Consider the following 18,835-nt stretch of genomic DNA (forward strand, 5'->3'; position numbering starts at 1 on the left):
AGAGCATTGCCTGTCACCCCACTCAGATACGTACTCGATGCATGCACATACGCAGCTCGCCATCCGATTAGTTCCCCGCACAGAAGCTTGCCATCATCTCCACACGGAAGCTATTGAATCAAAACCACGTACGCATACTACGTACATACACGCTTGTGTCAGCCACAAACAACGAGGACGACCAATTCTTCGGTCTCATGCTCCTGTCAAGTGTTACTACCTACCCACCAACCATACACCACTCTAGGCGCATGCAACCAGCAATCATTGCCAAGAACTGTGGATGCCTTCTCCATATACAAACACACATGTACATCTAGTGGTGACGTTGTTTTTACTTCCGCTATTCAGACACCTTCGTCACTGTGCGTCAATTTTACGCGGCCAAGTCACTCAAATCTACAGCTCTAGGCTTGCGCATATGCCCAAAATAACGCTGACCACACTTTTGGTCGACGTTACTAACAAAAGCTACCCACAGTGGGCCTCGGACCTAAGGATGTGATTGGCTGTGAGGTCATTTGTCACCCTCAGTGGAATGCCAAAACAAGCTTTTGTCAAGCTTTCAAATTCCAACGGGCTGTCTATTCCCTATTGTTATTGGCGTGAACATACGGGCAGGAGCCGATACAATGTGTCGTCATGTCAACAAATTGCAATTGCATGTACTACTACTACCTGTGGTTTTTATATAATTACCACGCCTGTGTCGCACGGATGTAGACACTGCAACCATCCTAAAGCACCACAGCTCTACTCCCAACTTTGAAATCTCTCATAATGGCAGGACTAGCAAGACACGTTGACACGGAAGAGCTCTTAACGACGCTCAAAGACCATCCTATGCACAAGGCTGGCGGACGTCATGCCGAAAACCGAGCAACTTCGCACATCACCCCTTACTCCAGTCGATATGCTGCTGGCAACGAACTGTCCAAGTTTAAAATTCCACAAGACGGTGCCCCAGCCGATGTTGTTCACCAGCTACTCAAAGATGAGCTCGACCTAGACGGACGGCCTAGCCTTAACCTTGCTTCATTCGTTGGCACCTACATGGAGAGAGAGGGCGAGCAGCTCATGATTGAAAACATATCAAAGAATCTGTCAGATGCTGATGAGTATCCGGCCATGATGGACATGCATGCTCGCTGTGTATCCATCATTGCCCACATGTGGGGTGTGCAAAAGGGCGAAAAGGCAATTGGATCTGCCACCACTGGCTCCAGTGAGGCCATTCATCTCGGTGGACTCGCTATGAAGCGCCGCTGGCAGGAAAAGAGAAGGGCAGAGGGCAAGGACACTTCCAACCCAAACATCATCATGGGTGCCAATGCTCAGGTAGCACTGGAGAAGTTTGCCAGGTACTTTGAGGTCGAGGCCCGTATTCTTCCTGTAAGCGAGGATTCGTCCTACCGCCTAGACCCCAAGCTAGTCAAGGAGAATATCGACGAGAACACTATCGGAGTTTTCGTCATCCTCGGCTCCACCTACACCGGTCATTATGAGCCTGTTGAAGAGATTTCGGAAATCTTGGACGAATTCGAGAAGAAGACTGGAGTCGACATTCCAATCCACGTCGACGCCGCATCAGGTGGCTTCATTGCCCCCTTTACACATGCAAAGGCGGGCAGGAAATGGAATTTCGAGTTGCCGCGAGTGAAGTCCATAAACACCAGTGGGCATAAATTTGGACTTGTGTATGCCGGTGTTGGATGGATCATATGGCGAGATGAGAGCTATTTACCCAAGCATTTGATATTTGAACTCCACTACCTGGGCGGAACCGAGGAGTCGTACACGTTGAACTTCTCACGACCAGGTGCGCAGGTCATTGCGCAGTACTATAACCTGATTCATCTGGGTTTCTCGGGATACCGCAGCATTATGGAAAACACCTTGGCTAATGCCCGTCTATTGAGCAGGGCGCTGGAACACACGGTAAGAACAAACCCCTTATAAACAAACTTGAGACAACTACTGATGTCATACCACAGGGCTGGTACCGCTGCGTTAGCGACATTCACCGCAAAAAGGGTGACTTCAAGTACGAAAAGGGCAAGGAGCAATACGAAGAAGGCGCTACGAGCGAAGCTTACAACCCTGGTCTACCCGTCGTAGCCTTTACCCTTACCGATGGCTTCCACAAAGAATTCCCGCACGTCAAGCAAGAAGCCGTTAGCAATCTGCTCCGTGCTAAGCAATACATTATTCCCAGTAAGAGCACCTACGCCTTTGACTGTGTATTCTAGAGAATTGTGATTAACCATGAATTGACAGACTACCCGCTTCCCCCCAACGAGGAGAAGACTGAGATTCTGAGAGTAGTAGTCAGAGAGTCTCTCTCGATCGACATGATCGACAGGCTTGTGACTGACATCTGCGGCGTGACAGAAATGCTTATGAATACGGATGCCGTTGACCTTGCGGCGTTCCAACCAAGCGCCAATCCTAGCGTCGAGAAACAGCATGCGAGCAAGGGCTTGAGGAAGGAACACAAGCACAAGGCTCAGCGGCCGACAAAAGATGGCGTCTACCGAACGGTGTGTTAGTGGCGAGCAGGAGCAGGGTTTCCAGATGTTGTGCATCCCGCTCATTAGTGGGAAATGGTGTCATGATCTACTATACGGCTGCAAGCCCATTGGGCTGGCGACATGTGCAGTGTTACATACGAAGGTCACCGAGCGGTTCTCCTTTGGGAGGGGATTAGCAACGTAGATCAGAAATAATTGAATCCGAATTCAGACGTGTTAAGGGCTTCACCGCCATTCATCTTTACGGAATATTCAAAACTCCTGAACTTTGTTCATCTAGTGCAATAGTGTATGCTCATATTGGTGCCCAAAGCGGTGCGGGCAGACCAAGCTCATTTGTAAAAGTTGAAATTTTTTCTTCTTGGCTCATCCATGCTGAGTCTGCAAGTAATACGGTTACATGTGGACTGACGTTGATCAAGGTCCATATGATTTTCTTTTGTATACATGCAGATACACCTTATCTCGTGAGGCGACTGGGGAGGGGGCGGATATCAAGGTATGTACGTTGTGAAAAACAAAGTAGTGCAAACTTTGTGTGAAATGATGGCTTCGATTTGAGTTCCGATACTCATTCGTAGGCACAGGACTTGGCCACTAGCAGCCAGATATACTGGGTTCTCTCTGGTAGGTCGTGTGACTAGTAATGTCGCCTAGACCCACGTGCTCTTCCAGAAGTTTTCCAACGTGTGCTAGCCGTAGTACTGTAGTCCCTTACACAGCTCGCATGCATACACCCTCTTATCTCAGTAGCTGGCTCAACGAGTATCACGGTACGATGCTGATTTCGGAAAAGCCACGAGTGTAACGGCTCACAGATGCCGTTTCGAACGGCGGTACAGATACGGTCAGTGTGCTGATTGTGGCCTCTTGTTGCCTTGCTTACAAGTGGACAGCATTGTGCATCACGTCAAGAATGCCAGAACGGAACCCTGGCATTATACAGGCATTAATTGTGGCGGGGAGGACGAAATGAACCGCGATGCGTGGCAAGCTTGGAAGAGACAGATGTCATGTCCAGCATCGCATCTGGCTAGTCCACGTGTAGGCGGTGGTACCTTGCACACGATTGCCGCTCTGAATCGACGTATATCGAGATCAGATCAAAGGAGGGAGCAGGGAGATGCAGGACGATTGGCGGCCCCTGCTGCGGTGCATCTGGGCACCGAGCCATCTATCAGCTTTTCGTGCCGCCTTACTTGAGCGGGCATGGCGTAGCCACAACAATGTCTCGCGATCGCTCCGCTGCTTCATTGTAGCACGCCCATCGCTGCCATCCACAGCTGCCCACGAACGCTCGGCCCGTCCCAAGTCGCTCGATATGCGTCCCTGCAGCAGGCCTGCCCAAGCATGGCGGAGTGTGGCGGCGCGCTAATTCGGCCCTCACGTCATAACCCCGGCCAGCGATGCTGCAGCAGGCATCACCAATCTCGAACCGGATCTCCTCAGTTTCGACCATCTGCACCCCTTGCAGTGGGGTCTGTCCTAACGTGGTTGACAGATGACATTTAGGGCTCCCTCTAGTGCTTCGATCATCTCGTGCCCCAGAAATTTCGATGTGAAGCTCCATTGTCGCCATCATAGGTTCATGCTGTCCCACTGGCTCTGAAGCTACACAACTCTATTCATCTTTTTTTTTGCCCGCTGGCACTGGAATGTCTTTGCCAAACTACCGCTACTCCTGGACTCTCCATGCATCGTAACCTTGATGTTACGACGTAGCTGTTCCTGGCCGCCGTGCAACACCTGCGATTTATTCCTCTGTTCCTTCTGCTCGACACGCACTTTCAGTACCTACAGCGAAGAGGCCCCGATTATGACTCCTAGAGTCCCTCGCATCCTCTTGTACATACTGCGCCGCGATGCCCGCCTCTCAGATAACCCAGTATTCCACGCTGCATCCCTCCAGACCAGCCGACCGAGTTCAAAATCTTCGTCAAGCTCCGATCGGCGGCATCGCGATGATTCGCTGACTTCGGAACACGGCCGCACAAATTTCACCCACCTTTTACCCGTTTTTGTCTTCCCCGCCAACCAGATCGAAGTCTCGGGCTTTCTCTCCTCACCATCCGATAAATGTCCATACCCTGAGGCACGCAGTAGAGAGGCGGGAGTGTGGCGGACAGGCCCTCACCGCGCAAAATTCATCGCCGATGGGGTATGGAATCTCAAAGATAAGCTTGCGGGGTTAAATTGTGGCTCAGGCCTGGAGATGCGTGTCGGAAAAATTCCCGACGTGGTCTCCGACATACTGGATTGGTACGACAAAAACGAAAACGAGGGTATAATCAGCGGAGTTTGGATTACAGACGATGATGCAACCGAAGAGAAGGATGATGCAGCAAGTCTGAAAAAGATCACAGAACAGCGTGGTGTAGATTTTAAGGTTTGGGTCGACGAGAAGTATTATGTGGACGAGTAAGCAACCCAAATCCTTTGAATGACGTCAAGTCGGAGTAATCCTTTTTTAACCTGAAAATAGCCGGGATCTACCCTACTATGAAGATATCTCCAAACTGCCCAATGTCTACACCACATATCGAAAGGGCCTAGAACCGCTACGCGACCGACCCCGAAACACCGTACCCACCCCCACACAACTTCCCCCGCTTCCTTCCAGGATACCGCCGCAAAAATCGCCGTTTACTATACCCTCGACTTTGGAAGGATTAAAAAATGCTCTACTTACCCCATTGCTAAAAGACCCAACATACACTCTGAAAGTGCCACCGGTATGGCCGACCGACGCTCAATCAGCACATCCTTTTTCTGGCGGCGAAGCAAATGGTCTTGACCGGATAGAACATTTAGTCAGAACAGGAGCAATGAGCTCCTACAAAGCCACGCGCAATGGCATGCTTGGTCTCGACTTCAGTACTAAAATCTCGGCCTACCTCGCACAAGGCCATATCACGGCTCGTCAAGTTCACTGGGCCATGTTTGACTTTGAGGAGGGGCGAGGACCAGGAGAAAAAGTACCAGGCTACGGCAAAGGCGAAAATGAAGGCACCGCAGCCGTTCGATTTGAATTGTTGTGGCGAGACTATATGCGTCTCTGCATGCGAAAGTTTGGGTACAAAATGTTCAGCCTCTACGGCATCCAAACTATCGACCAAAAAGAATGCGACAACAAATGGAAAAACCTGAAATGGTCAAAGGGCCCAGGCGACGATCCAGCAAAAACAGCTGAAGTCTTTGAGCGATTCCGCTCCGGACGAACAGGCGTCGGTCTCATCGACGCCTCGAACCGCGAGCTCTTTGTCACAGGCTACACATCGAATCGCGCCCGCCAAAACGTCGCCTCCTTCCTCTCATCCCATTTGAACATCGACTGGCGCGTAGGCGCAGAATGGTATGAATGCTTCCTCGTCGACTACGACCCAGCCAGCAACTGGGGAAACTGGCAATACGTAGCAGGCGTGGGCAACGATCCCCGCCAGGGCCGCATCTTCAACCCCGTCAAGCAAGCTCTTGACTACGACAAGCACGGCGAATACATCAAAGCCTGGGTCCCTGAACTGCGCGGCCTCAAGCTCACGCGCTCGCTTGGACCCGGCAAAGAGGAAATCGACCAGCAGCGCTTAATGGGACTGTACCAGGCGTGGAAATTGAGTGATTGGGAAAAGAACAATTTGGGTCTCAAGGGTGTCGATTGGGTCGAGCACCCGCTTACTCGCATACAATTCCAGGTTGGCCGTGGCCGTGGCGGACAGGATGGAAGGCCGAAACGTGGAGGGGCTGGTGGTGGTAACGGCGGAAATGGTGGTGGCACACCGTGGCGCGGAAGAGGAAGTCGTGGTCATGGCAGCGATCGGAACTCCAAGCGGAAGGTCGACGAGGAGAAATGGGTGAGAAAGAAGGATGATGAGCCTACGATTGTGAGCAGTGTGCAGCGGACTTGAGAGAAGGGGACTGAAGGGGGAAAGACGGAGCTGTTCTTTTTTTTCTCGCTTTTCTTTTGGGTTATATCTGATGCATGTGAGCGTGTTGTAAATAGGCTTGTTGATTCCCCTTGTTCATAACTGCGATGGTACATCGTGTTGCGCTTCTTTCATCTCGGGCATCACGTCACGAAATGCATGGAAATTTACCTTTTCCATCCAAGATTTCTTGAAGACAGAGTGATGGTTGAAGCAACATTGGCAGTGTTGCTCTTCTACTTTTCAAGGTCAGTCAACTGACATGGGTGAAATACAGTCGCAAACCAGCACAACTCTCGGAACACACTTTGCAACGTGATAGTGAATCGTATATCAAATTTTGCTTTATTACTGCATATTCTTTCCTCAATATCGCCGCAGTCTCTCATATACACTTCTTTTTATAACGCTAGCATTCTCAACATGTCCTTTCAGAGACACCCGTAATTCGTTCTAGGAGGAGATCCAATTACAAGATAGGTATATGGATATCGTATCGATACCAAGACGTATTGTGTGGGATCGCGCACAAGGCTCAGGCTCACCCTCTGTCGAGGGCGAAAGCCAACAGAGACATGGGAGTTTATCCGTTTACCGTGGTGCTCGTTGGGCGGGGGTGGGTCCGGCCATGCGATTGCCCCTACAAGAGAGTTAGCGTTATGCGCGCTGCGACTGTACTAGGCAACGACTTACATGAAAGACCTGCTGACAAACGAGATGATGATCATGGGGAGCCACGAAGGCATCTTGGAGAAACCATAGGTGAAGTAGCCGTAGGGAACAGCGAGGTTATACTGCTGCATGGTGCCATTGAAAGGGTGGAAGTGGCCCCAGTAAGGCTCAATCTCAGCAATTTCATTATCGACAATGAGCTTCTTGATCGTTTCCGCGGTAGTGGTAGTGCGGTTCAATGCTTGGTAGCGAGCGACAGGGACAGGCGCCGACTGGTCGGGGAGTGGCTTAGGGATCTGGAAGAAGTACAGAGACGGCGCGTGAATGGACCACGAGTTGCACAGAACACCCTCGGTTTCGCAGTCCAGGTACGCGAGCTTGGGCGCGTTGGGCATGGCAGCGATGAAGGGAGTAGAGGCCTGGAGGGTTATATTAGTGTCGCATTTCTAGAAGCAGCATGTTGTGGTGTACGCACATTCCAGGCCTTGGTGGCGTTTCCGCAAAGGCCGAAGCATGTGTTGTTGCCGCCTGTGGTGAAGACGAGCCAGTCCTGGGTGGTGGGCGGGCTGGCGGTCGGGTCGACTGTCAAGACCTCTTTCCAGTTCTCCAGAGTCAACGGGTGCTGGATCACCTCGACCACCTTGGCCGCTGCCTCGCTGGCTGCTGCCTCGACTGGCGCCGATGGCATTGAGGCCGAGATAGTAGAGGACACGGCAGCAGACGCCTTGTTGAAGAAGCCCTTGACCTTGTCGAGGATAGGGATTTGCTGCTCCTCGGCGACAGCAAGCGCCGGGAGGGCGAGGAGGATGCCTGATGAGACGCGCATTGTGCCTTGTGTGTGTGTGCGGGGAGGACAGGTAGAGGAAAAGAGAGATAGAGCGAATGTGTGGTGGTTAGACTGGATAAGCCGTTTGGGGCGGGCGGGCGCGGGCTGGCTTGCGGTTGGTCTGATGGCACAGGGTCCGGCAACGGTCAATGATCAATGTGGGGGAGATGCGATTGCGCGTCACAGAACGATGTTGACGCCAAAAGCTAAAGAGCGGCAGAGAAAAAAGGGCAAAAGTTTAGAGATGCGACCACCTGTACTGAAAGTTTACAACTAGAGGAATAGGGATGAAGGGCGGACACAAGACCCGGCGTCACTTCGCGCGGTCCAGAGCTTAGCCGCGAAATGGAGCATGGACCCGCCTGCGCATAGTCCACCTGTTTATGCCCCCTTTCACCCTCACCACCGACATACCCGCCCCACCCCAATCCTGCTGCATCTCTTTCTGGCCCACCAATCTGTTGTTCCTACTCGGTCAAAGCTCCAGCCAGCCCGCGCAATATGTGCCGCCAGTGTAGAAAATAGTTCCTCTCCACTTTCTGCTTTAGAAAGTTGCACCGCATCATTTGCGACGACAGTGAGCCCACACATCTCAACTATTCATGCAAGGATATACCTTCTTCCTGTTACCTGTGGACTACACCTGTAATTATCGATGCACTAGAGCCTGTTGTCAGTTTGTTGTTAATTAGAACAATCTCTCATTGCCGTCAAGTTATGGGCAACAGTACCTGGTCCTGTAGCATTCCGTCTCTGGAGTGCATCCAAAAGGTCTTGACGGAACGCTCTGTTCGGTTATGGCTGAGCGTCTCCCCCAACATTTGACCCTTCTACTTGAGCACGTTCTCGCTCTTCAACCTCCTGGCTATACTCTGTTTGCTCGTACAAAGCTCCTCCTGCACTGGAACTTGCCGACTTGCCTTTTTCGTTTGGAGAAGCTACTTTGAGCTGCTCGATTCCGCCTTGAATGGATTCGAGTCGAGCTGCTCTTCCATTACCAGCCGCTCTCAATATGGGTAGCGGAGGCGGAGGTGGAGGCGCATGTGACATGATGGGAGACGAAACTCTGGAGGTGGTTTCCGACTCTATTGACGATTGGTTGCCTACGAGAGAGGAAGCTATACCATGGCGTTGAGGGTCATCAAAATTATTTGACCGAGGGTGCGTTTCTCTGTATTCAATGTGACTGTCTTCGTAATCGTAATCTCCCGGAATCGGGGCTTCTTGACTGTTTTGATGATCGCGCGATGTTGCTCCAGATTGACACATCTCCTTCTTGCTCCTAACCTGAGACTTTTGAGGTCCTGAGGGTCTTGACAATGGCCTTGATCTATAACTAGGAGGAATTGTTCGTTCAGGACTTCCAACAGGTGATGCAGATCGGACACGTATTACAGGAACTGGCGCGCCCTGACTACTCTTCTGACCAGCAACTCTCCATCTTTGCTCACCATCTTGACCCATTCGTCCACGGTCCTTTCGGTTTCGGTAATGGCGCCCCCGTGCCTCAGCCTCAGCAGCTTTGGGCTTCCACTCATAGACCTCAATTCGCTGCTTATACCGTTCGTCAATCTCGGGCTGCTTCTTCCGAACTTTATCATTTCTCAGGGTCCCTTCTCTATTCCAATCATGTTTCATCCTTTCTTCCCTAGTCTTTGCCTCTAGTTTCTTCTTCCTTACTTCATCCAATGCTTTCTGGATGAACCCTTTCGATCTGTATCCAGCATCGTGCTCGGCCTTGATATGCTTGTACGTGTTTATGAAGTGATTGCCAAGTTCAAAGGTCATGCCTGGTTTGGATCTGTACTTGGGTAGGCTGCCGAATGGTGTGCCATCGGGACCTCTCTGCTGACGAGTTGGAGAGTCAGATGCACCTATCCTTCCTGTTCGCGCGCCTGGGTGTCTTTGTTCGGCCCGAGACTGATGGTGAGATCTCGAGGCCTCTATCCCGTCACGATGTTGGGGATGGGATGTTTGAGCATTCTCTTTTTTCAGTTCCTGCCACGGGGTTTGATACCTACTTGCGCGACTTACTGGGCAATCTCTTTTTCTATCTTTGTAATGCTCCTCGTTGGAACCACACTGATACCTACTGTGTGAGCTGTCACTATATTGTTCATGGTCTCTACCGCGCGGCCGGTTGTGATGTTGACGCTGATGTCTCTCTCTTGATCCATCAGTCCGCTCATAGGGCGCATGGTTGTGACGTTGGTAATCTCCATCTCTTTGGTTGTCATTCATACCGTCTCTCTTTCTGCGTCCCCTATGGTCCTTCTGTTTGTCTTTTCGCTTTTCCTTCTTCTCTTCCTTCTTGTAACTGCGATATAGCTTCACGCCCTCAATCACAGCTTCAATAACGAGTTGGGATGAACTTTTTGTGTGACGCTTAGAAGCAATGTCTTCGACTGCGCTTTGCACGGCCTTGCGATATTGGTCGTCGTTGGGCATTGAAGGTCCTTGGTGTAGTTCAAAAAAGACATATTAGGGGTTTGAATGTCAATGTTACAGTCCGTTTGGGAGAGGTGAAGGGTAGCTTGTGAATGGAGTTACAGTGAAAGTGTTGGTAGCCAAAAGGATTTTGGTGTACGTGCTACACGCTGGCGATATAAAGACGTGCTAGGCTACAAACGCAATTCCGAGGTTACAAACGATTCATTCAAACTAATGTCGCGACAACAACTCGATCTGCTGACCGTATCTACCCCGATTGAATTGCCTCAGAGTTGGATGTGTGCTGCTACTATTGAACACTGGTGGTAAGTGAACGATTGTTCAAGAGGAAACGGTTGATAAATCAGAAATAAATAGCTTGAATGAAGCGATAGGGCGAAGGCAATCGGGTATGACTACGAAAGAATCTTGGACTGCCGTTTCGTTGCTGCATCCCATTTCCTAGAGTACGATTATATATATGTCGTAAAGCCATGTAGATGCGACAGGGCGAGGAACAAAATGTTTCTGTGAAGCATGATATTTCCCAATCCAATCATGCTTTCAGACCCTTCTTAAAGATTTTGTGTATTCCCCAAGCGTAAGACATAGAACGCCATATGTTGCGCGGTACGGCCGTGCAAGTTTCCCCCTCAGACCCTCCAGTTATTACTATCCTCTATCATGATATCCGTTCTGTTTCTCTGCATTCGAATCCTACTCCTTCTTCTTCACCTCGCCCTTTGCCACTTTGACGCCTTTGCCACGGAAGTCATTCGCGTCTGGCGCATCACTTTTTCCCAGGCCTAGCTCCTCGGCCTCTCTATCCAGTTGTTGTTTCTGCTTCTTGGCGGCTGCGTTGAGCAGATATGGTCGAATAAGAAGGTATGCTCCTACGATGGCGACGATGCGAACCCAGCGCTGAGCAGTCATTTCCTCAAATGACTTGATTGAGTTGTTTACAAGCCTGTCCTTCCATTCGCCGACATTGTCGAGTATGTAGTCCATGGCTGATGTATTGGGGGATGTGTTTAGGAGCGACGTATGCGCTGGAGGATGTTTTGCGAAAGAGGATTTGTTACTGGCCGCGGTACTGTGGGCTGGTGCAGGCGCAAACAAGTAGATGCGTCGAGAAGATGGTCGAAAAGCGTAAGGGTTTCAAGTAGAGAGAAATTTCAATCAATGGACAAGTTGCGCGCGATAAATCACTCAAAACGTAGACCAGATGGCAACCATGGGCGGTGACATGGTTTCTGCCACCCAGGCCCCACCAGAACCATGGACGCGTCGCGTCTGCCCGTCGCATTGCCAGACTATCGCAACGGCTTCACACCCACATTTGTAGCAGATGGCGTCTAACGATGCCGCAGCAGAGCGCGAGGAGGTCAGAGACAGCCCAATGCATTTATACTTAATTCATGTATTAACAAGATTGTAGCGGCTCAAGTCCGCTCTCTGGTACGCAATCGGCCAATTCGTTGACGACAAGTCTTTGGAAAGCGATCTAAATGCCACTCCGCAATTCATCGGTGCCTTGACTGAACTCGTCTATACCCAGATCGGTATGCTCCGATCCTTGGTCCCTCCAAACCATCTATCAAAGAGTTGCTAATGTACTCCTAGCAAACACAGCCCGGGATCTCGAAGTGTTCTCGAAGCATGCGGGACGCAAAACAATCAACCCAGATGATGTCCTCCTCCTCGGTAGACGCAATGAGCAGCTGCAAGCCATGCTGGAGAAGGAGCTAGAGGAAATCAGAGCTGCCGAGGGGAGACGGTCAGATGGACAACCAGTTGCTCGCGCACAACCAGCTGCAGCAGGAAAGAAGCGAGGAAGGCCTGCTGGCACGGGAAAGGGCAAAGCAAAAGCTTGATCAGGCCTGGAAATAATGACTGCATCTTGTGTACGTTTCCGAGGCGTTGAGGAGTTATGCTATGATACCCGCAAATGTATTTCGACAACCTTTATGGTGGACCGGTTGTCCTCTGCAGCTCTGCTGAATTGTGAAAAGCGAGTGATTAACTGATTTGCTGATTCAGTTACCATGAGAGCGCAACATTGTGGTCTAAAAGTCAATAGGGCGGAACCCTATACTCTGCAGCTGTGGTCGACGCCGGTGGACCAATCGTTTACGACCGAAGTTAGACTTTCAAAACTGTCAGCTCCCACATCTCTTCACCACCACTCCACCACAAAGGCCGAGTCTCATGCAGACATGGATAAAACTCAAAACACCGTTAAGCAATCGCAACCAAACAACTGTATCTTTGCCACGCCACGATGCTGTGTTCAGCCGTACGCTTTGTGTATTTTGATCCTGATCATGCATACAAAGGTGGACGATTTCCGACCTACAATGTCATTTCCTTAATCATTAACTCAGAAAGCTGGTTCTCTCTTCGAGCGTATTTTGCACTTCTTTCTTTTTCTCTGCTAGCTTTTTTCCTTCGTTTTGCCTACCTGCACTAATAGGCAAGCACCATTATTATGGCCTTGATCGATTTCGAGAATATGCCTTCACCTGCCCCATCATACAGCTCGACCCTTGACTCGCAAGATATTTCGGATATGCCTCGGCACGCTATCTTTACTGCAGTGCCTAACAATGGCATGCCATATCATTAATCTGCCAAATATGAACCACCGGCTTCAGCATTTCGACTATGGGAAAAGCGGCAGCCAGAAGATGAAGGAGGATCTCAAATCAAACCTGATTACTATCCCTCCACGTGTGGCGGAAAACCATGCGTGACGGTATGCCGGTCACACTCCCTACCACAACAAACTCAGCCACAGCTGAGAAGCCTGTAGAATCACGGAATAGAGACCTAGACTGCAGTGCTTCCTCTGAACTGCATATCTTTGGTAAAAGGTTACTGTGTGGCTAGCAATACCACAATTCGCTGCCAGCATGCACGTGAGCCCAGCCTCGGTCGGCTTCGGAAGTTCTGGAGGATTCTCGCATATATCTCAGAGTTCGTAAGGCTATACAAACATATACAAAGAGACTTTCCCGAGCGAAGTACTACGGTATCTAATATTGTGGCGCTGTGGTGCAGGTTCTACTGCAGGATCAACGGCTTAAGGCGTTAGCTGCGGGTCGTATAGAAAAGCCGCAAGTATATTAGCGGTAATCTATCACATGTTGCGAGCGGAAGCAACTGGTGTACATGAGTATATTTTGTTAGTTCAGTTTTTAGCGCTCCTTCGGTCCGAACTACCCGTTTCGTCTAATCCCGTTTTGGATACAACAATCTTTCTGTGTCCATCACTAAGCTCTCCCCCTATCCTCACAATTATAGGAGTTTCTCTTTGTATCTAGCAACTATGGACGTACTAGTAATCGAAGCTCGTCAAACTAGGCGAAAACAGCTGACGCGAGACCAGCGTCTCTAGATCCATACGTTGTGGCAAGCGAGGTTCACTTATAAGCAGATTGCCGAACAGCTTAACGTTACCTACCGATCAGTTCAATACGCGCTTTCTATGCCAATTACCCCACAGAAAAGATCAGGTAGACCAACAGTGCTATCACGCGAGCAAATAGCAGAGTTTATTGCCTTTATCAGGTCGTCTAAAATGGCCCGCTAAATGTGCTGGACAACGCTATCCATAGTATTTCAGCACTGGGGTATCGACTATATCGCGATTACGAACGCCCTCCGAAACGCCGGTTTCTATCAAAGATCTGCCTGCATCAAACCACCTATCAACGTAGTAAATCAAGCGGTGCGCCTCCGTCGGGCGCAGGAGTATGTTTACTGGACGTGGGCTTAATGGGATAACGTTCTCTGGTCTGATGAGACGTATATTCGTGGGTGACGGCCCAATGGGATGTATATCACGCGTACGGCTGGTGAGGCCATGGAGGATACCTGCGTCGTTACCAAAATCAAGCGACGGAAGAGTATCATGTTTTGGGGTAGCTTTATTAGTAGCAATAAAGGTCCAATATATCTCTGGGATCCAGATGAAGGCACGATCAATGCCGTACGATACTGCAGAACGATCGTATCGCGGGTGGAGTAATTTAAACAGGAGAGACCAGCGCTAATATTTATGCATAATAATGCTCCATCCCATAAAGCTATCTTAACTAGAATTGAGTTACAGCAGAGAGGGATTGTAACTATGTCTTGGCCTGCTTACTCCCCAGATTTGAACTCTACTGACTTAGTATGGGCGAAGATGAAGGAGATTGTTGATGGATATATTGACTATGAGCAGCAGCAGACTAATTGGGGGCTTAAGGAGGTAATGTATGAAGCCTGGGAGGAAATTTCAACCCAGCATCTAAAAAATATAATAAATAGTATGGGGAGGCGATGTGAAACTGTAATTGCTGCTGAGGGTGGCCCAACTCCATACTGATAATCAAACCATCCCATCTTTGGCTAGCTGGATAGAACCCCTGCCTAGGTCGAAAAACTAAACTGACGAAATATACCCATGTACACCAGTAAGCGCCTGCCCGAGAGGTGGAACCCCGGGGACGCCAGACCCTTTCCGCTCTATCAGCCGCGACTCCACCTCCATCAGCTCTCAGCCCAGCCCAAGATATGAACATGCAGCTCCTCCAATTCGTGCACAAGCGACCATGTTAGTCCTAGCCCCACGAGGACCTCGTCGGTCTGCTTTATAAGTGGCTTGCTCGCCTTCCTGCCTGCCTGTCTGTCTGTCTGTCTGTCTGTCTGTCTGTCTGTCTGTCTGTCTGTCTGCCTGTCTGCCTGCCTGCATTGCTAGAATACCATTCTGCCCCCGAAATACGCGCCCATACCTGCCCAACACACTCAGCTTGTGTACGCGCCGATGATTTGAAATGTCCGGTGCCGAAGCCATTACCGCCATCCAGCTGATCGACGCCTGCATCGGCATCGCTAATACGATCATCGACATTGGGCGTGCCGTTCACGATGCTCAAGGATTACCGCCAAAGCTTCGAGACCTGCTCGAAAAGCTGCCAGCAATCCAAGAACTGTTGGAAAGTGCGCAGGAGAGCTGCGAGGAAGGGAGGATCACAGAGGATGCTAGCAAGAACGCACAGCCGATTTTGAAACAGTGCGAGAAGGCTTTAGCTGAACTAAGAGACATATTCAGGAAAGCGTGCCCAAAAGACAAGGAGAATCGTACCAAGCGCACCTGGAGAGGCACAAAGACTGTCTTCTTCGGCCGAAACAGCCAGGCACAGGGGCTTCTGGTGATCATTCAAGACAACTTGAAACTGTTAGAGCAGAAGGAGATCTATGTTATTGGCGACAAGCTGGACGCACTGGAGCAAGTTACGAAAGCACTAGCGGATGAGGACGGCAAGTATACACATACTGGAGCGGGTAACATTATTGCCAATGAAGGCGGCAGTTCTACGAATTATGTAGTTGGTGGAAGCAACAATCGGCAGGTCAACAATCCTAGAGTGTACAATGAGGGCCCTTCTAGTACGTAATTATCGTCCTCGTGTGGTCACACCGATTTCTCAATCGAGGCAATTCCTTTTTCCCTAGCATCCGTTCACAGCGTGCTTAAGTCCACTTCGATGAATCTGTACTGACTATGCTGGTTTTAGTATATAATTATACTTATCTACCATCAGGTAAACTCGGCCTTAAATGCTATTGAAATATGTGCGCTTGTTTATTAGCCGCTGACGACAGCGCGACGCTAGAACGACCCAAGACAACGCCTAAACCGTCGTTTAGCGTCCCGTTTCCACGCGACCCAGACTTCATCGACCATGGAACGCTGCTCGATCAGATTAGCAAACGATGCGCAGCGCCACCATCGCGGGTAGCGCTGGTGGGCCTCGGCGGCGTGGGGTAAGCCCAAGGAAGAAACATTAGGTCGGTGCTCACACCTAACATACGACACAGGAAGTCGCAGCTAGCCATCGAGCACTGCTACCGCACCGCCGAACAGTCGCTGGACACGTGGGTGTTCTGGGCGCATGCGAGCAACACCGCGCGACTCGAGCAGAGCTTCCGGGAGATCGCCGACCAGGTCAGGGCTCGCGGCCGCAAGGACCCGCAAGCAGACGTGTTTAAGCTAGTGCGCGACTGGCTGTGCGATGCGAAGAACGGACGGTGGCTATTAGTGCTCGACAATACAGATGATGCTGCTATAGTCTCTCCAACAGAGGGCAGCAGTGGTCTCCGGCAGCATCTATCGGAGTATCTGCCTTCCAGCGGGCACGGCGCCGTCCTTGTGACGAGTCGGACAAAGCGCGCAGCGATGGAGATTGTGGATGATAGTAACATTATACTAATCGAGCCAATGCACGATGCAGCTGCACACGCTCTACTCCGTAAGAAGCTAAGGGACATAGACGACAAAGACGACAACATCGCTACGCTAGCTATGACGCTCGATTATATGCCGCTTGCTCTCGTGCAGGCGGCAGCATATATTCGAGAACGAGCACCACGGTGCTCTGTGCGGCAGTACCTCGAGGAGTACCGGCAGAGCGATCGCAGAAAGACGAGTCTGCTAAACCGGGAGGCGGGTCACCTTCGCCGAGATAGAGCAGCCAGCAACTCTGTCTTGGTAACGTGGCAGATCTCGTTCGACCACATACGAAGCACAAGACAGTCAGCAGCAGGCCTGCTGTCGCTGATGAGCTTCTTCGACCGACAGGGGATCCAGGAAGCTCTACTCCACCAACAGAGCAGCATAGTAGACGACGCATTTGAAGAGGATGTGCTAGCCCTGCGAGACTACTCGTTTATCACGGTGACTAGAAATGCAGACACATTTGAGATGCATAGCCTAGTGCAGCTAGCGACGCGCACGTGGCTCGAAAACGAAGGGCAGTTAGAGAAGTGGAGAGAGCAGTTTATCTCGAACCTGTGTGCAGAGCTGCCGACAGGAGAGCACGAAAACTGGGAGAAGTGCCAAGCGCTATTTCCACACGCACGAGCGGCACTAGCACAGGGGCCTAAGAGTAAAGAGTCACGAAAGAAGTGGGCGTTGTTGCTATATAGGGCGGCATGGTACGCGTGGCGACGGGGGAGAGCAGGCGAGGCAGAGGAGATGGCGATGATGTCGATGGAGGTTAGGAGTGAAGAGCTTGGGGAAGAAGATGTGAGAATATTAGAGAGCATGGGGATGGTGGGACTAGCTAGAGAGCTTGGAGGTAAGTATAAAGAGGCAGAGGCGATGCATAGGCAGACGCTGGCGCGGATGGAGAAGGTGTTTGGGCATGGGCATCTACACACGCTGACGAGCATGAGCAACTTGGCGCTAGTGCTGATTAGCCAGGGCAAGTACAAAGAAGCAGAGGCGATGAACCGACAGACACTGGCGTTAATGGAGAAGGTGCTTGGGCATGAGCATCCAGACACGCTAATGAGCATGCATAACTTGGCACACGTGCTGGACAGCCAGGGGAAGTACGAAGAGGCAGAGGCGATGAACCGACAGACGCTGGCACGGAGGGAGAAGGTGCTTGGGCATGAGCATCCACACACGCTGACGAGCATGGGCAACTTAGCACAAGTGCTAGACAGCCAGGCCAAGTACGAAGAGGCAGAGGCGATGAACCGACAGACACTGGCGTTAATGGAGAAGGTGCTCGGGCATGAGCATCCAGACACACTAATGAGTATACACAACTTGGCACACGTGCTGGACAGCCAGGGGAAGTACGAAGAGGCAGAGGCGATGAGCCGACAGACGCTGGCACGGAGGAAGAAGGTGCTTGGACATGAGCATCCGCATACGCTAATGAGCATGCACAACTTGGCACACGTGCTGGACAGCCAGGGGAAGTACGAAGAAGCAGAGGCGATGAGCCGACAGACGCTGACGCGGAGGGAGAAGGTGCTCGGGCATGAGCATCCACACGCTCTAATGAGCATGCACAACTTGGCACACGTGCTGGGCAGCCAGGGAAAGTACGAAGAGGCAGAGGCGATGAGCCGACAGACGCTGGCACGGAGGGAGAAGGTGCTCGGGCATGAGCATCCACACACGCTAATAAGTATGAATAACTTAGTACTATTACTAGATAGGCAGGGCAAGTACGAAGAGGCGGAGGTGATGAGCCGACAGACGCTAACGTTAATGGAGAAGGTGCTTGGGCATGAGCATCCAGACACGCTGATGAGTATGCACAAGTTAGTACTACTACTAGATAGGCAGGGCAAGTACGAAGAGGCAGAGGCGATGAGCCGACAGACGCTGGCGCGGAGGGAGAAGGTGCTCGGGCATGAGCACCTATCCACGCTGACGAGCGTATACTGCCTTGCCAATCTTCTTACACATCAGCGTCGCTACAACGAAGCCTTTGCTCTATACAAGAGAGCATGCACTGGGTACGAAACTACGCTTGGGAAGGCTCACTCAACCACGCATGCGTGTCACCAGCATTATGATTACGCGCTTGCATCTCACAAGCAGCACCAGCTTGCTATCTCTCCTATAACTACGGATAGCAGCGCACGTGCATACGCAGGCAAACAGT

At 51.0% G+C, this 18,835-nt stretch overlaps 9 protein-coding genes across 9 annotated transcripts in view; 6 read left to right on the plus strand and 3 right to left on the minus strand.

The window, feature by feature from the left end:
* Window positions 1-712: 712 nt before the first annotated feature.
* Window positions 713-2,764, plus strand: COCSADRAFT_195126 (uncharacterized protein). The gene is made up of 3 exons (XM_007696469.1): window positions 713-1,938; window positions 1,995-2,214; window positions 2,278-2,764. The coding sequence occupies exons 1-3, from the start codon at window positions 781-783 to the stop codon at window positions 2,547-2,549; spliced, it is 1,650 nt and encodes a 549-aa protein (XP_007694659.1). The 5' UTR covers window positions 713-780; the 3' UTR covers window positions 2,550-2,764.
* Window positions 2,765-3,923: 1,159 nt separating this feature from the next.
* On the plus strand, window positions 3,924-6,632 carry COCSADRAFT_32031 (uncharacterized protein). Its single transcript, XM_007695988.1, has 2 exons — window positions 3,924-4,949; window positions 5,014-6,632. The coding sequence occupies exons 1-2, from the start codon at window positions 4,348-4,350 to the stop codon at window positions 6,431-6,433; spliced, it is 2,022 nt and encodes a 673-aa protein (XP_007694178.1). The 5' UTR covers window positions 3,924-4,347; the 3' UTR covers window positions 6,434-6,632.
* A 60-nt stretch (window positions 6,633-6,692) lies between these two features.
* On the minus strand, window positions 6,693-8,236 carry COCSADRAFT_32033 (uncharacterized protein). The gene is made up of 3 exons (XM_007695989.1): window positions 7,599-8,236; window positions 7,145-7,542; window positions 6,693-7,091 (listed from the first exon to the last, which is right to left on the minus strand). Exons 1-3 carry the CDS (start codon window positions 7,947-7,949, stop codon window positions 7,043-7,045), a joined length of 798 nt encoding a protein of 265 aa, XP_007694179.1. The 5' UTR covers window positions 7,950-8,236; the 3' UTR covers window positions 6,693-7,042.
* Window positions 8,237-8,642: 406 nt separating this feature from the next.
* Window positions 8,643-10,397, minus strand: COCSADRAFT_341162 (uncharacterized protein; the record flags this gene model as incomplete). The annotated part of the gene is made up of 1 exon (XM_007696470.1): window positions 8,643-10,397. The coding sequence occupies one exon, from the start codon at window positions 10,395-10,397 to the stop codon at window positions 8,745-8,747; it is 1,653 nt and encodes a 550-aa protein (XP_007694660.1). The 3' UTR covers window positions 8,643-8,744.
* A 714-nt stretch (window positions 10,398-11,111) lies between these two features.
* Window positions 11,112-11,387, minus strand: COCSADRAFT_43875 (uncharacterized protein; the record flags this gene model as incomplete). The annotated part of the gene is made up of 1 exon (XM_007696205.1): window positions 11,112-11,387. A coding segment is annotated over one exon (276 nt), but the record flags the coding sequence as incomplete, so codon positions are not given.
* Window positions 11,388-11,694: 307 nt separating this feature from the next.
* Window positions 11,695-12,559, plus strand: COCSADRAFT_32035 (uncharacterized protein). Its single transcript, XM_007695990.1, has 4 exons — window positions 11,695-11,763; window positions 11,818-11,941; window positions 12,003-12,283; window positions 12,420-12,559. The coding sequence occupies exons 1-3, from the start codon at window positions 11,728-11,730 to the stop codon at window positions 12,251-12,253; spliced, it is 411 nt and encodes a 136-aa protein (XP_007694180.1). The 5' UTR covers window positions 11,695-11,727; the 3' UTR covers window positions 12,254-12,283; window positions 12,420-12,559.
* A 1,217-nt stretch (window positions 12,560-13,776) lies between these two features.
* COCSADRAFT_77007 (uncharacterized protein) lies at window positions 13,777-13,971 on the plus strand (the record flags this gene model as incomplete). Its single annotated transcript, XM_007696471.1, has 1 exon — window positions 13,777-13,971. A coding segment is annotated over one exon (195 nt), but the record flags the coding sequence as incomplete, so codon positions are not given.
* A 1,098-nt stretch (window positions 13,972-15,069) lies between these two features.
* COCSADRAFT_32036 (uncharacterized protein) lies at window positions 15,070-15,877 on the plus strand. Its single transcript, XM_007695991.1, has one exon. It carries the CDS (start codon window positions 15,200-15,202, stop codon window positions 15,821-15,823), a length of 624 nt encoding a protein of 207 aa, XP_007694181.1. The 5' UTR covers window positions 15,070-15,199; the 3' UTR covers window positions 15,824-15,877.
* A 122-nt stretch (window positions 15,878-15,999) lies between these two features.
* The window catches only part of COCSADRAFT_78748 (uncharacterized protein), a gene marked incomplete at both ends in the record, with an annotated part of 4,223 nt that continues 1,387 nt past the window's right edge, over window positions 16,000-18,835 (plus strand). Inside the window, 2 exons of the mRNA XM_007696472.1 lie at window positions 16,000-16,193; window positions 16,248-18,833. Coding sequence (XP_007694662.1) covers window positions 16,000-16,193; window positions 16,248-18,833 — 2,780 coding nt within the window. The remainder of the gene's footprint in view (window positions 16,194-16,247; window positions 18,834-18,835) is intronic.

The sequence above is a fragment of the Bipolaris sorokiniana genome (genome assembly GCF_000338995.1).
Source record: "Bipolaris sorokiniana ND90Pr unplaced genomic scaffold COCSAscaffold_1, whole genome shotgun sequence".
Taxonomy (NCBI): Eukaryota; Fungi; Ascomycota; class Dothideomycetes; order Pleosporales; family Pleosporaceae; genus Bipolaris; species Bipolaris sorokiniana.

Excerpts from the sequence above, each read along its gene's own strand:
- COCSADRAFT_195126 (XM_007696469.1), top strand. The coding sequence starts at position 781 with ATGGCAGGACTAGCAAGACACGTTGACACGGAAGAGCTCTTAACGACG. Across the intron at positions 1,939-1,994 it reads GCAGGGCGCTGGAACACACG|GGCTGGTACCGCTGCGTTAG; the intron begins GTAAGAACAAAC and ends GTCATACCACAG. Across the intron at positions 2,215-2,277 it reads TAAGCAATACATTATTCCCA|ACTACCCGCTTCCCCCCAAC; the intron begins GTAAGAGCACCT and ends ATGAATTGACAG.
- COCSADRAFT_32031 (XM_007695988.1), top strand. The coding sequence starts at position 4,348 with ATGACTCCTAGAGTCCCTCGCATCCTCTTGTACATACTGCGCCGCGAT. Across the intron at positions 4,950-5,013 it reads GAGAAGTATTATGTGGACGA|CCGGGATCTACCCTACTATG; the intron begins GTAAGCAACCCA and ends ACCTGAAAATAG.
- COCSADRAFT_32033 (XM_007695989.1), bottom strand. The coding sequence starts at position 7,949 with ATGCGCGTCTCATCAGGCATCCTCCTCGCCCTCCCGGCGCTTGCTGTC. Across the intron at positions 7,543-7,598 it reads ACGCCACCAAGGCCTGGAAT|GCCTCTACTCCCTTCATCGC; the intron begins GTGCGTACACCA and ends ATAACCCTCCAG. Across the intron at positions 7,092-7,144 it reads TTTGTCAGCAGGTCTTTCAT|GGGCAATCGCATGGCCGGAC; the intron begins GTAAGTCGTTGC and ends ACTCTCTTGTAG.
- COCSADRAFT_32035 (XM_007695990.1), top strand. The coding sequence starts at position 11,728 with ATGGCGTCTAACGATGCCGCAGCAGAGCGCGAGGAG. Across the intron at positions 11,764-11,817 it reads CCGCAGCAGAGCGCGAGGAG|CGGCTCAAGTCCGCTCTCTG; the intron begins GTCAGAGACAGC and ends ACAAGATTGTAG. Across the intron at positions 11,942-12,002 it reads ACTCGTCTATACCCAGATCG|CAAACACAGCCCGGGATCTC; the intron begins GTATGCTCCGAT and ends ATGTACTCCTAG.
- COCSADRAFT_32036 (XM_007695991.1), top strand. The coding sequence starts at position 15,200 with ATGTCCGGTGCCGAAGCCATTACCGCCATCCAGCTGATCGACGCCTGC.